The 15,218-nt window shown below is 44.1% G+C and overlaps 1 protein-coding gene across 1 annotated transcript in view; it reads right to left on the bottom strand.

Moving 5' to 3' along the window:
- The window catches only part of PDC (phosducin), a 99,923-nt gene continuing 84,705 nt past the window's right edge, over window positions 1-15,218 (bottom strand). Inside the window, exons 2-4 of the mRNA XM_019530997.1 lie at window positions 4,347-4,417; window positions 1,585-1,745; window positions 1-558 (exon numbers count right to left, since the gene is read on the bottom strand). Of these exons, the coding sequence (XP_019386542.1) occupies window positions 31-558; window positions 1,585-1,745; window positions 4,347-4,407 (750 nt within the window). The 5' untranslated portion in view covers window positions 4,408-4,417 and the 3' untranslated portion in view covers window positions 1-30. The remainder of the gene's footprint in view (window positions 559-1,584; window positions 1,746-4,346; window positions 4,418-15,218) is intronic.

Below are 15,218 nucleotides of genomic sequence, written 5' to 3'. Positions count from 1 at the left end.
TGTACCCCTGGTTGACAACCCCTGCCCTAATTATTCAATATCTTCTTCATCCATGTTGCCATTTTCAAGTGCTGGGAGTTCCCTTTCAGGAAGTAGCCCATACTCATTTAAGAAGGACTCCACATCCACAGCAAAAAAATCCTCACTGAAGTGTTCAGTCACACTAATAAAATTGCTCAAAAGCTCCCCACCCTTGTAGACGAGCAGTGTTGGGAGCACATCACTTGAGAAGCGGTCTCCAGCTCCCGTATTAGAAGCCCTTATGCTACAAAACCTCACTGATGCATATTCTGTTGCAAGACAACTTAAGCTGTTGTTCAGTGCCTCACAGCCCTTGATGCCATCTTCATAAATGTGAACGATAATTGTGGTGGTTTTTCGTTCCTTCTCAATGACTTCCAGGAATTCTTCTCCGTTTTGCAGTTCACACATGTAACCGTATTTGGGCCCAAAGCTGAGCCTTTGATGCATATCCTGCATGCACCGTTTGCGATATTTTTGTAGGCAGCTTTCATCTTCTTTCTCATCTTGCATTAGCTCATATTCTTGCATACTCATCTGTGAACATTGAGAGAGTAGCAAATTACAGAGCGGTCCTTTATCTACTGAACCACAAAGGGGACAAGGTATTAACCATAAATCTTTGCATAAGAAGACACTTAGGTGGAAGAATAATAGCTGACAACTGCCATCTTGGAAAGACAGGAATGAAACTTTTGAATGGGATCCCTATTTTGCCCCCTTGTGTGGACAGATGAATGGTAGTGAAGACAGTCAACATACCTTTAAAATAAGAATACAGTCAAATTCTGGCCTTACTAAAATTACTGGGAATTTTGTCAGTGACATCAGTTAGGTCCAAACTCTGCCCCATCTTTTTCTATTTCTTGGATGAAATCCATAACCACTGTAATGCACATGGTCTCAGAGGCATATTGAAATGAAGGTGATCTGAGGCAGCTAGATACCATAAGAATCATTTCAACATTCTTGGCAAAATCTCTCATTAGGGATTGAGTCCTCAATACTGGTCAATGGTTGATTAAACTCTCACCTTTAAGTCAGGTATCTGCGTATGATAGCTGCACAACTGCTTCCTGTAAAGAAGCTAATTGCTCATAAAGGTATGCATTTGGGTAAGATGCTTCTATCCTTATTCTAGATAGTTACTTCCTTACTCTGTATGTAGTCTCATTTTCCTCTGTGGAACTACTTGCATGAAGAGAAATACTATGCACTTTAAGGGCAGCATAGTCTTTTCCTTTGTTATTACTTCATATTAAATTTACAATAGGTTACATTTCTATAACTGATGGTAATATGAACCACATATAGCCATTTTAACATTTGATATACTTCCAAAACCTGAGCTAGTTTTCACAGTACCATTTAGGTCATTTTTGGCCCAGCTTGATAAATTGGGGAAGAGAAGGAGAAGAGATATTACATTACTTTGTGCAAAATGTTAAAATCGAGATTGGTGCAAATTACAGTCAGGATTTTTTGACTCATCTGCTTACTTGGTTTCTTGTTTTTAGAACAGCTGACTTGTTCAGGTTGTCCCTCCCCTCTCCTCATTCTTACCTTACGGCTGAATCTGTCTCTGGTGTCTTTATCTTCTTTACTGGAAGACCTATGCGGTGAAGACAATTGTCTGAGAATTTCCTTCTTGCTCATAGCTGTAGGGTCTGTGTCTTCACTTTCTAATTTAAACTTTCTCCAGTCATTGATCACCCCTTTGGGCCCTAAGAAAGATATTGGATCTTATTTGATTTTATTTTTAATTTCTAAAAAGCATGATGTTTTTAAATATAGAGCACATTTAAAGATTTTTACATGCACTGTGAAATGAGTACATCACACTGGGGTTTTTAGCTTATATCTATACCTTTGAAATATAATTCAGGACAAGTGCTGACTTTTTTAACTGAGAGCAAGTCATACTCTCTAGCATTGGCTAATAAAACTTTTTTTTTTTACAAACTCTTGAAAATTGTTCTCATTCAAAATTTCACTGAAGCTTTTCAAAAGTGAAATCTCAGCCATCTGGGGAAAAAACCTAAATAGATGAAAACATCTGAAATTTTCAGAAGGTCACTGGAATTTCAAATCTCTTAAAAACTTAAAACATGTCAAGCATGTCGGTTCTGCCACTCTGAGATGCAAAATGTCCCATTGTTGGAAATGTTGTAACTTCCTGTAATAGTGATTTGATGAGGATTATCCTTCTAATCTTTGAAAGTAAAAGCTCTAAATATCTGTTTTAAAGAGCCAGTGCTATAAAGAGAGGTACGTGTTACTCAACAAGGTGGGAAAAATTAAGGCTAAGAATTTTCTAAGAGGCCAGGTGGGAGCTTGAACACCATATTCACTCACATGCCACATCCACCTTTCCCCCACAAAAAATCAGTCCTCTGAAATTGAAGTCTGTGTTTTAAGCAGGAAATCTGATTTCTGTGCTGGGATGAAAGCATATAGGTACTGTAATAATGGCCTGGGACTCTGGTTCTTTCCCAGCCATGGAGGAGGGACAGAATGCACCCTTCAGCTTCAAAACTACAGGTTTAACCTTCTCACTCAGATGTTGCTGCCAATTTAGGACAGCTATTAGAGTGTTAAATCTATAGCTTTAATCTGAGCAGCAATGTTGAGCTGAGCAGTGATGCTAAAAATTGTACTCTGTCCTTCCAATCAGGACTCATTCATGACTCTGAAAAAAAATCTTTTTTTTCTTCATTCTGCCTTCCCTGAACAAGATGGGTGTCACTCTTTTTGCAACGTAGGGGGCAAGGGATCTGGTTATGGCATGTGAGAAAATATGGTAACTCACCTAATTCTAGAACCTTAAAGTCGGGGTGCTCAACCTCCAGCCTGTGGGGCTTCCTATGAGTGGGGAAATTTGGTGGCAGGGGAGCGTTGGTAATTAATACCACCACCCTGCCCCTTGTCAAATTCCCAAGGCATGCACAATGGGTTGGAGCCAGACCATGCCCCCTCTCTAGCATGGCCACATTGGGGCTAGGCCACACTCCTTTTTCCCTGTATAGCTAGATGGGGGCTGGGCTATGCCCTCCTCCTCTTGGATGGGGCCACTGCGCAGCTGCACTGGAGGTGGGCTGCCCATGTTCCCATCTGCATAGCCAGACTGGGCCTTGCTGTGCCTGCCCCAGGTGCTGGATCCTTTTAAAAAATGTTTAATTTTTACTTATTTGTTTTTTGGAGGGGCAAAAAGGTTGAGCACCACAGGCTTAAAAGTATCCTGAAATGATGAATATCTTCAGACCTGCTGGGTACTCCATAGTGTAGAATTCAGGGCACTAATAATGAATCTAATACCTCTGTTTTAGTGCCTTTTTAAAAACCTCTAGCAATAGGTCAAGAGTGTGGATTTGGAAAGGACTCCTAGGAAGATGCATTGCTGCAATGGAGTAGACTAAGGCTGCCCAACTTCTAAGCAGCCAGAGGCTGCCCACCATGTGGGCCCTCCATGGCCATGAAGGCTATGTGGACACCCTTGGTACACACCACAGAGCGACTCCCTAGTTATGGCTTCCTTCCCACCCCTGATATGTAGGCTTACCAGGCCATGCTGACTAGGTCTTAGGGGCAGGGACTGGAAGTAGAAGCTGGAGGGGAGAGGTGGAACCTGGAGCACCCAGCAGCAGTGGAGGAAGTGGTGGTTGTGTGGGACTCTCAGGCTGCTAATTACTCGCTCCCAATCCCAGGCATAGGGTGACCATACATCCCAGTTTGGCTGGGACAGTCCTAGATTTTGGAGGCCAGTCCAGGCCGGTTGGTGAATATACAAATGAGTGACCTGGGTGTGGGGTGGGGAGGTGGAGCAGCATGAGCTGTGAAATAGGAAGCCCTAGCAGGCAGCAAAATTGCCTGAAAATAGATTAGCTTGATTAGTGGAATGTTGTTTAGTGGAATGACCATTAAAAAGGGGAGATGATTGTTAACACTGTGAAGTAAAGAACAATGGGTTATTAATGGACCATTGACTCCCTGAGCTGCCTGAATATCAGAACTGCAAGAGGCCACCCTGCCCCTGCCTCTGCTTACAGAAATGCTGCTGACTTGAGAGGTGTGTGGGCAGTGCCCCAGATTTCACATTGTCCCAGGTGGTCACCCTATGCATACAGTATGCAGGCTACAAGTAGGGCAGCTCTGGACTAGACTATTAGTAGGGCACAAGTAAAATATAAAGGGGCTTCAGTAATTCAGAGATAATGTTAGCTATTTAGAGCATCTATTTATTTGCTCTCCAGCAAGGAGTATGGTGTGGCCTCTCTGTATCTATTTTAAATATTGAGCTAAACTGGCCCAAAGTATGGTTTCCTTACCTGTATGCATAGCCTGCCCTTCAAAATCTTCTTCAAAACTGGCATTGGAGTTCTCCTCCATTACTGTGACTGCAGGTTCAACAAAGAAAATAATAACATGACAGCTAAGTGGCTGATGTTACTGTTGGATACAGGACAAAATGTCATTTCTTGCTGCTGCTAGGTACCAGTGTAAACTGTTATTAAAGCTTATGCAATCATTATTACAGTTTTGTTCACCTCATAAAAAGCAGTTAGGACAGTGATTAGTCTGTACTAGTAAAAGTGTCTAAACCAAGGCTTATTGCATGTACACAAACTTTTTTTTCCCCCACCCTAAATATTATGATCTCTTCCAAGTCATCAAGCAACTTAAGCAATCTAGTGAAAAAGTAGCTAGTAGAATCTTTTAGAATAATAATTTTCATAGCAAACTTCTCCCTGTGCCCTATTTTTTTAAACATGTAATCCAAAATTTTACAAATCTTTTGTTCTTAAGTATAGTATTCACTAAATAGCTCATACGCAATACAGTCTTTATTCTGCATCATCAAAATTCATTAGAAATATGCAAGTCAAAACTTTATGGGCGCATCCACATGAGCACGCACATAGGTCTTGCAGCACCTCAAAGCCCTTTGAGACGCTGCAAGATGCACATGAAGGAATGAGAAAATGTTTCCCCTAAATGCAAAATTAGACCCCTGGATATCCAGGGGTCAAAAGAAACTGCAGCAGAAAAAAGCAAGGCAGGATACAGTCCCGGACCATGCCTTGAGGCAACTGGAGGCTTGGTCTTCCACAGAGACGCTCTGGTAGCCTGCCAGAGTGTCTCTATGGTTGGCCCTTTCCCCAGTGCTGTAGCATCCTGCCTGCAGCAACCGGGATCTGGGCTCTGTGCCAGATAAGTTGGGGGTGGGGGTAGCTGCAGGAGCAAGGGGGACTACTGAATGTGTATGGGACCAAGGAAGGGCAGCTCAGGAGGGGTGGGTCCACCAGCCACCCCCTCACATGGGTCCAGCCTCCCCCACTTGCCTTGCAGCTGGGTGCAGCCCCCCGCTCACCTCCCTGCTTGGTTGCATCCTCCTTGCTCAGCTCCAGCCCCCCTGCTTGGCTCGTGGCCAGCTGTGGCCTGCTTGCTCACCCCCCACCCAGCTGCAGCCCCCCCCACATGCTCCCTGCCTGTCTGCAGCTCCCCCACCATGCACTCCCCACCTGGTTGCAGCTTCCTTGTTCACCCACCCAGCTCCAACCCCAACCCCCCCACAGCTTACCAGCCATAGCAACCTCACTCTTGGCCTCATGGCACAGCATGGTGGAGGGCAGCACAATTCAGCCCCAGCTGCCAGGAATCCACTCCCAGGTATGCCACAGTGCACTGCTGCAGCCTGGCACAGTGTGGAGCTGTGCACTTTCGGGCAGCTCCAGGCTGTCATCTGGGGCTGCGTGGCACTCGTGGGGACTGCTGGCCATGTCGGCCCAGGTCCTGCATGCACAGGACTCATGCATGCAGAACCTGGGCCAGTGTGGCTGGTGGTCCCCACAAGGGGTGCATAGCCCCAGATAACAGCCTAGAGCTCCCCGAAAGCACAGGGTCCCATGTTGCACTGAGACACAGCAGCATGCTGTGGCAGAGGCTGTGTGAATATCTGGCTGCTGGGACCAAGCCATGCTGCCCCTGCCATGCAGGGGGGCTGTGCCATGAAGCCAAGAGCATAGATGCTGTTGCTGGTAAGCTGTGGGGAAGGGAGTTTGGAGCCAGGTGGGGAGTGAACAAGGGGGCTGCAGCTGAGCAGGGAGTGTGCCGGGGAACTGAAGCTGGCTGCCGTGTAAGCAAACAGGCTACAGCTGGCCACAGGAGGGGGTGGGGAGGGGCTGTAGCTGAGCAGGGAGGCAAGCAGGGGCTGCACCTGGCTGTGGGGCAAGCCAGGGGGGTGGCCAGCAGGCCTACCCCTCCTGAGCTGCCCTCCTTGGTCTCCCACACCTTCAGTAGTCCCCCCTGCTCTTCCAGCTCCCCCCACCCCCTATTTATCTGGCACAGAGCCCAGGTCCCAGTCGCTGTGACCCCTGTGGGGTGGCAGTCCATGCAGTGTGCAGGAGGGCTACACCCTGCAAGGGACAGGGGACCCACACCTCCTGAGCAGCACCCCCTCATAGCTCCCTCCACACCCACACTCCCCCCCCCACAATCCACCCACAAACCCTACACACCCAAGATACCCCCAGAAACCCCTCACCTACATTCCTGGCCCTGTGTGGCAAGAGTGAGGGGAATGGGGAAGAGGGTGAGTTGTGGGTTGAGAGTGAGGGTCAAGGGCAGGGGCAGAGCAGTGGCGTATCACTGCTGCTCAATGCTGCACATCCTGGTGAGTGAAACGAGTAGGGGTAGCTCTGATTGTTTTATGACTCAAGAGAAGCCCAAAGTCAATGCCAGACTGTATAGATAATTATAATTTATTTTATGATGATGATGGAGGCACTGGTAAGCTTCCAAGTTGCTTTACAATTATAAGTATCAATAAAACATTGCCGAACTGATCTCTCTCTCTCTCTCTCTCTCTGTGGTGGTCTTTTGTTTTAATTGTGGAGAAACATGGATTTTGCAGTATTTTAAAGAGGGAATTTGGGATTTTTTTTTTACAGAGATTTTGCAGGCTTTAAATAGGGAACACCAGAATTCCTGCTAGGGAGGCAAGTGGCTGGACCCAGGCAGAAGACCCTGCTCAGGGCTGGCACCTGGGACCCAGCTGGAAGTGACTGACCTTCTGGCCACTTGGGGCCAGGAGTTCATGCTTTGTCAATTCAAAGCAGGCCACTACATGGGAAAATCTTCCGCGTGATAGCTGTCCACAATGCCAGGCAAGGGCACACATGGCAGTAGTGCTGCACAAAGGCAACTTTGCAGCCACAACCCCCTGGCAGCTGGCCTAGAGGGGCAGGTGCCTCTACTGGCTGTGCAGTCTCCACCCAGGTCTGGCAGGTGCACAGCCTTGGGGCCACATGCTGTTACAGGTGGCAGCAGGTCACAGCTAGGCAGCAGCTCTGACTGCCAGACTGCTGCAGTGGGTAGAGGGTGCAAGGAACTCTCAGGACTGCTTCAGTAGTCCAGCTGGCACAAGGGGTAGTGTCTTCAGAAACCTATTGGCCGGTCCCCAGAAGCTCCTGAGAGCCAGTAGCCCTGAGCAGTTGCCAGGGCAGCTTTTTATACTGCTGGGACCAGCACAGGCCTGGGCTCTAGCTCCCCCTGGCTGCAGATCTGGGAGGAGCCAGGCAGGGTTATTTTGCCCCAAGTGGCAGAATTTACCTCACACCAAAGTGCATGTCGGGGCACGTGTACTGAGGCAAAAAGCCCCAGCTCAAATTTGCACTGCTTCTATTTGAGCTGCTGTAAGTGCAGCTGCTTGCATGTGTGGACACACCCTTTGTGTTTATAGGCAGACCACTGAACACCCTGGGTAGATTCTCTAGCCTAGCTGATCCCCACTTGTAAAGCTGGATGAGTAAGGAAAAGCAACTATCAGCCACTTGCAAGGTCCCCTAGTTTGGTGGCTGACTGAGCAGCAGGAATGGAGGGTCTGTACTGTATATTAGAGAAGTCTCTTGGGCTAATCTGGCAAAAAGAAACCAGTGCTGCTCTGACCAGTTGCCTTTTCCTGTTAATGTCCCATGCCTTAGAGCTTTTGGGAGTCATGTGAGAGAACAATGGTGCCTCATTATTACAGACACAATTCTGCAACAAGCTAAGCTGTCAGAGGTACAAAGCAGTTGGATCAGATTGGAGCATTGACCCCAAATTGAACTAGTTTTGGCTTTCAGATGGGCATAATGACTTTCATTTGTTGCAAGTTAAAGTAATTTCCGTAGACAAGAAACTGAGAGAAATGAACATACTTTTTAATCTAGTCTAATTTTGTTTTTGTTGCTGCTAAGCTTGCACTGCACAGTCATCTTTAAATTGTATTGCTAGTTTTTTGCCATGTAGTTAATGACCAAAAGCTCATGGAGTTAAAAGCTGATGGAAGGTAAGATATGAATGCTTTTCATTTTAGACCAAGTTTGGTAGGAAATTCAACTTTATTTTTTTTTTCCTCCTTCAGTGTTTCCATAACAACTCTAAGTTTCTCATGATCAAGTAGTCAAATTAAATAGTTTTTGAGTAGGACATCAGTAGATAAGCTAATGCCTGTGCCTGTGTTCAAAGTGAAGATAGTTAACAAATGTGGTGGTAAAATGTTCTAGGCAAATGTTTTTTGATGCAAATAGTGAATTGTCAATGGAGGCTGTGTTTTGAATCTGTGTCAAAGGGAAGCAAGCATATGATATTACATGAAATACTATATTTAGTTCAGTAGTGTAATAAGTGGCAGGTGACTGGGTGAGTGACCACATTCTAAGAGTGGCAGCCATCACCATCACTGTTGACCCAGCTCTTGCAGATCTAGCTGTTCCACCTCTGCTTGAGTCTATTATAGAACTACACAGATGCAAGTTACTGTGAACTTGATTCTATGGATTGTACCTACTAAATTTATTTGCCAGATTTGAGGCCTGCTATTTACCTATAGCATGTCCAAAGTAGCATATAGTGTGAGTCATGGGTCGGGTGCCCATAGAACCCCATATAAATTAATCCCACATCCTGTTGCACACCACATACTCATCCAAGTCTCCAGAAGAACAAAGTCTAGTGGATATGTCAGTGATATGACCACTGTGTAAATCCAATGGGCTGAAACCACACCCTAGAGAGAGAAAAGTGATAGGCACCCATAACTCCTTGCTGTGGCTTGTCTTAGTGTCTGGAAACAATTGCAATGACCTCTAAGCTGGTAATTTGTAGGAATGCATCCTTTACTGCAGAAGGAAATAAGAGTTTAATTTTCTTTGATGTGGGTTTTGCTTTTCCAGAGTTTTTGACCAGAAGTGCACCTAAAGTATACATGAAAAATAAACAGTACAATTAAATGGTATTCCTGGCTATTGCAAATTTGAACCTGAAACAATTACCCGAAACTTGGGGGAGGTATTCTGAGTGGAAGATGATTTCATTACAGCATCTACACCCATTTTTAAAAATCTTTTATAGGTCTATTATACATAATGAATCCCAGGATATGTAACTGAATCATCCCAGTACAGGAAGATACATTCCTTGGTTTCAAATGGTTTCATAAATATGGAGGTAAACATGCGACCACTAACCAGAGACTCCTAAAATCTAAACTCGGCTCCGCTATTGCCTCACTTTTATGAGATTGGGGCTAATCACTTAAATCTTATTCCCCTTTTCCCATTTGAAAAATGAAATTATTAATACTTGTGCATCTTAACTAAGTGGGTTGAGAACCTACCTATTTATTTAAGCAGTGTGTTAGAGCTGCTGGGTATAGATCAATTTTTGAAAATCTGGCCACTTCATGTGGGCATGTCTGATAAGTTGGGCAAATAAGATGTGTGCAATCCTTAAAAATATGAAGCACCCCGTTATGTTGTCTTATTATGTGCATCAGGGCTGTCTAGTATCTTGAATGGCCTGGTACCACACACCATATTGCTGTGAGTGGGTGCCCCTTTGCTGTGCCATAGTAGGTCCCCAAGTGCCTTGAGTGCCCCAGCTGCAGGTTGCTTCAGCCCTGTGGGCTGCACCACTCTTCCCCATCGGAAGCTGAAACTAGAGGAGGGACAGGGAGCCAAGGGATTTGTGGCAGCAGCAGAAGAGCAACAGGTGGAGAGGAGCCTGGGGCCACAGCTTAACTGCTTAGGAGCTGGATGCAGCCTGTGAGTTGTCAGTTGAACAGACTTGATGTATATTATAAATATTAATGGACTACTGGCCCACTAGGAGGACAGCTGGCTTCAAACAAGTGGGCTTACTCCTGAAGCTATGCAGCCGATCATGAGCCAATGAAGGATTTCTTGTGTCAGACTCACGGGTGGAACAGAGTTGTGTGTTGTGCTGTCAGTAGATGGAGTTTTATTTTGGTCCCTGGGGTGTGTTTGGCATTGAGTCTCTGGGGAGCACAAAATTATGGAAGAGCAAAATTTTCTTAGGCTGCTCTTCATCCAGCTTGTCCTTACCACTGTTCAGGAAAACAGGACTGCTGTACATCTTGCAAGTAAACACCTTCCATTAAACAAAATGCTGATTCTGTCACCTGATAATGAAGACGGACCCGCAAGGCCTGATTGTCAGCTGCCAGTCAGCTAGAACAGTTCTGATAACAACAGTAATAATAATAATAATAATAGGTAAGTGCCTGATTTCTCCCGCCCTTATTTTTGTTTAATTGTATCTTTCCCTGGAAGGAGTTCCCTTGTTTCTTTGGGGATGCTTTTGTACTATTCATATGGGAAAATGTGGCAAAATAAGGCTGGAAGGGACTTCAGAAGATCATTGGGTCCAGCCCTTTGCACCAAGCAGGAAAAACAACTGGGGACAGGTGACGCCAGCCAGGTGACCATCCAGTCTCTTGAGGATTTCCATGATAGGTGATTGCACCATCTCTGGAGGGAGCGTATTCCACAGTCTGGACACCCTAGTTGCGAAGTAGTTTTTACTAACATTGAGCCTGAAATGGTCTTCCAGGAGTTTGTGACAATTATTCCTAGTTTTCCCTAAGGGTGCCTTGGTAAACAGTTGTTCACTGAGCCCTTGATGTATGCCTCTGGTGTAGCAGTAAGCTGCTACCAAGTCTCCTCTCAGCCTTCTTTTTTTCAGGCTGAAGAGTCCCAGATCCCCTAGCCTTTCCTTGTATGGCTTGCCATGCAAGTCTCTGATTATACAGGTTGCCCTTCTCTGGACTCTTTAACTTTAACATGTCCTTGTTAAAGTGTGGAGCCCAGAACTGGATGCAGTACTCCAGCTGCGGTCTCAACAATGCCAAGTATAGTGGGAGAATCACTTCTTTGGTTTTCCTGAAGATGCATTGATTGATGCATGCCAGGATATTGTTAGTCCTGCTGGCTACAGTGTCACACTGTCGGCTAATGTTCATACTGTGCTCTGTTATTACCCCTAGGTCCCTTTCAGTTGTAGTGCTGGTTAGGTTGGCATTGCTAAGCCTGTAGGTATGCAGGGGATTGTTTGTCCCCAGGTGGAGCACTTTACATTTCTCAATGTTGAACTTCATCTGGTTCTGATCTACCCAAGCATCTTGTGAATCAGCATATACCCATGGTTCAAAATGGCAACAGGGGTGCTTTAGCTAAAACTCATTGAACAGGCTTTAGATAAGTACCCCTTCCACCATTCTGAAGTGTGGGGATGCTGATGCATGAGATGTGGAAACTGCTGGAGGTGTTCTAATTAGCATGCCTCAGCAGACTTGATAAACTGAGTCTGCTCTGACAGTTATTACATTGTGTCTGAGCAGCCCCCCACACATCTTCAGGCACCCAGCCCAGGGTGATAGCTGTTATGCACACCTCCTCTGGCAGCTCTACTAGTTAGTCTGGATTAGCAGCTGCAGTGGCATGTTGATTTCTTTTGAGCAGAACTAAGGTATCTTTGCGTTGAGGAACACATACAGGATAATTATATCACTATCCGTTTTATCCCGTTAAAAGGTTTAATACCCTTGGCTGCTTGCAGATGTTAACCTTAATACCCTTGGCTACTTGCAGATGCTAACAAAACAAAAAACCCTGCACTTTACTGGAAAATGAAGCAGTGCATTAGTTTAGCCCAGCTCCACAGCATCTGTATAGCTTGAGTGCTTCAGTGGGGCTTTAGGGCACTTCTAGCTAATAGCTGATTCAATCAGCTATTAGATAAAAGCCCCACTAAAGCTCCTGATATATACAGACATTGGGCGAGCTGGGTCTAACTATTGGGCTGTCTCTTCTGGGCATGTGCTGGACTTGGTGCAGGGGCATGCAGAATTAGAAGTAAAATGTCATTTGGGTTTTTTTTAAATGTCTACAAGCAGCCCTTGTTCCCATAGCCAGGAATGTTTTTTGAGAGGTAGTTAGCTATGCTAGTCTGAAGTTAGGCAGAAGGCAGGGCAGCTCCTATAAATTAAGTAGTAGTTGAGAAAGGGGCGGGAGGGGGGCAAGGGTGAGGACTGAGCTTTCATAGGCTCAGATGCATCTAATGAAGTCTTTGAAAGCTCATATCTCTGAGCAAGACATTCTACAAGTTTTGTACCCTACCCTACCTTATGGATGTTCTTATTATACCTATAATCTTCTAGTCTTTTTGGAATTCTGCTGAGTTTTTGGCCTGCATGATGGGACACATAGTTACAAAGTGAGGAGAGTTATTTTAGCTGTGTCTGAAATAGGTTCAAGTGATAGTCATATAATCTAATAGATCACAGGACAATGAGTGGTGGCAGAAAGGTTTTCATTGGCTTGAATCACTTCATGTATGGGTCAAAACCATTTAATTTTAAACAAGCCCTAGTAAGCCTTCATGGGCATCTACACATGAGCTCCGGGGGTGGAGTGTGTGTGTGTTTAATTAGAGCCACTCTAATTAAAGTGCCCACAGCATCATGTGCATTCAGCATCCCGCACTTCAAAATGGTGAAGGGAGGGCTTGAACTAAAACTAATTCTAGCTTTAGTTCAAGCACCCCCACTGCCATTTTGAAGTGCAGGGACACGGAATAGATGTGGCACAGAGGCTGCTGGAGCATGTTAATTAATCAAGTCTGCTCCAAAATGTACTAATTAGTACATGTCAAAACAGATGTCCAGCACACATATAGGTAGGTGCCCCATGTGGCCATTCTTTATTAGAAGTGATTGAAAATTCTCCTCCTGGATGCATTTTTAATAGAAATTGTCATTTTCACTAGATTGAGACTTTTCATTTAAAGAAACTCTTTTTAAAAAAATGCTGTAGAGGCAGATGTTGAAGAATTACTTTTGCTTTTTTAACTAAACCTCATTTGTGTTGATTTTTCTTTAAAATGTTTGTAGGGCAAAAGTCTCTTCCTAACCAAAGTAGGTCAATATTTCATTTATACCAAGTTTTTGTATACTAGTGGTTGTATGCATTTTTCAGAAATGTAACAGTTTTATATCGATAGCTATTTTTACTCTTTCTGCTTCCAAGGCTATGCATCTCAGAATAAGGGGGGGAAATAGAACTAGAATGTGTATATATTAAGGTAAAACTTATACCTTTTCTATAAAGCCCTGATTCAGCTAAGCACTTAAGCAAATACTTAGAGTTATTAACTGAGTCTGATGAGCTTTGGATCAAGTCATTAATCCAAGAGGCTGAGGCTTGTCCTTTCAATGTGAGGGGCAAGAGTCCAAGGTGAGGAGTCATTTGTATATTATAGGGTAGAAATGACCTTTTACTAAAATTACATGCAAACCAGTGTAATACTCTACTCATGGATAAAATTATTAGATTATTTATTTCTTCAACGCTGAATTTGCTGGAAGAACTAAAAAATGTAGGCTACTGGGTATTTGTTGCATTGGGTAATGATGGGTCCCAACAACCTTTTTAAAAGGTTAGGTATGCTCCTGAGTGTATCCTTCATAGAACTTTGCAGAAGATGTAAAATATCATGCATCCTGACTGTACCTGTCTCCATTTTTATTGTCCAAAGGCCCAAAGTTTCAACTGTTCTCTTTGTTGTATAATAAATCTTTGAACCGATTTATGCAAGGTGGGCAGTTCTGATAATTTCTGATAATATTTACTGATACAACTTTTTGTCCTAATGAATCTAGTGCAGTAGTAGATTTACTGTAAATAAAAGTAATATTTCCCCCTGCTTCCCCTATAAAAAAGTCATGATGAAACAATTGGAATGTGCAGGATGTATTCTGCACAGGGCAAGGCAGGCAGAGAGTTAAACTGGTAACAAGGAGCTAAAACTTTGGTGGCTGATAATAGCAAGACACTAAACAAACAGGAGAAAATCTTTTTGAAAGCATAAACAAGGTCAGGCCCTATTCAGCAGCTGCTCCCTCTATACACTGAAGAATTTGTCTTGTGCGTGGATTCACATTTAAAAACTCAACTGGCTGGAGGCCAGGAGTGGAGGGGAATGTAAACTAGCATCAAGAGACAAGATGAGCAAGAGACGTGGGATGTCTGAGGAAATGGGAGATGTCACGAGCTAAACCACAGATGTCTCAAATCATGAAGAGCCCTTTTCCTAAAGATGTTCATTATTTGCCTTATGTAACTGTTATGGATTGAAATTCTTAGACTTCAGAAAATGGGAAAAATTAAGGCTCTTGGAATAAGGTAGCATTATTTGGGTCACAACACATACTGTTATAAACAATAGAAACTTTATATTAATATGCACCTTTAAAATGCAACAGAGGAATAGTCAATACAATATGTGCAGAATGAGTGAGATATTGTTATTACTCCTTAACTTGTTTTCTGATTTAGTTCTGTAACCTGGCTATCTACATTAATGCGTGTTTTTGTCTTTTCATTTCTTGTGGAATTTTTCTCAATGGGAGAAAATACAGAACTGTTAAAACTGTAAGATTCACAAAGGTCCACTGAATTCATTGCTACTCTTTGTAAGAACATTGAACTAAAAGTATTGAGTTTATAGAATATACAAGCTGTACTATCAGCAGTAAGGTTTAGAAGCCTCTAGACTCATTAAACATATAACCTTTCACACAGGTATGATAAAACCAGCAGGAGACTGTCTCCCTTGGGCACAACTTATAAATTGCTCCTTTGTTCCTTTCACTGAAATCAGCCTCCATTAAGAAGTTATCTACAGAAATACTGTCCTCCCTTCTGGTACAATAAAGCCACTAAATACCCAGGGGGGACATGTACACGTGTGTTTCATAGATTTCATAGACATCAGGGCTGGAAGGGACCTTCGGAGATCATCGAGTCCAGCCCCCTGCCCAAAGGGCAGGAAGTCAGCTGGGGTCATAGGATCCCAGCAAG

This window comes from Crocodylus porosus, unplaced genomic scaffold (genome assembly GCF_001723895.1).
Source record: "Crocodylus porosus isolate Cpor-Errol unplaced genomic scaffold, CroPor_comp1, whole genome shotgun sequence".
Taxonomy (NCBI): domain Eukaryota; kingdom Metazoa; phylum Chordata; order Crocodylia; family Crocodylidae; genus Crocodylus; species Crocodylus porosus.
The sequence above is the reverse complement of the archived record's forward strand: the minus strand, read 5'-3'. Positions and strand labels throughout refer to the sequence as shown.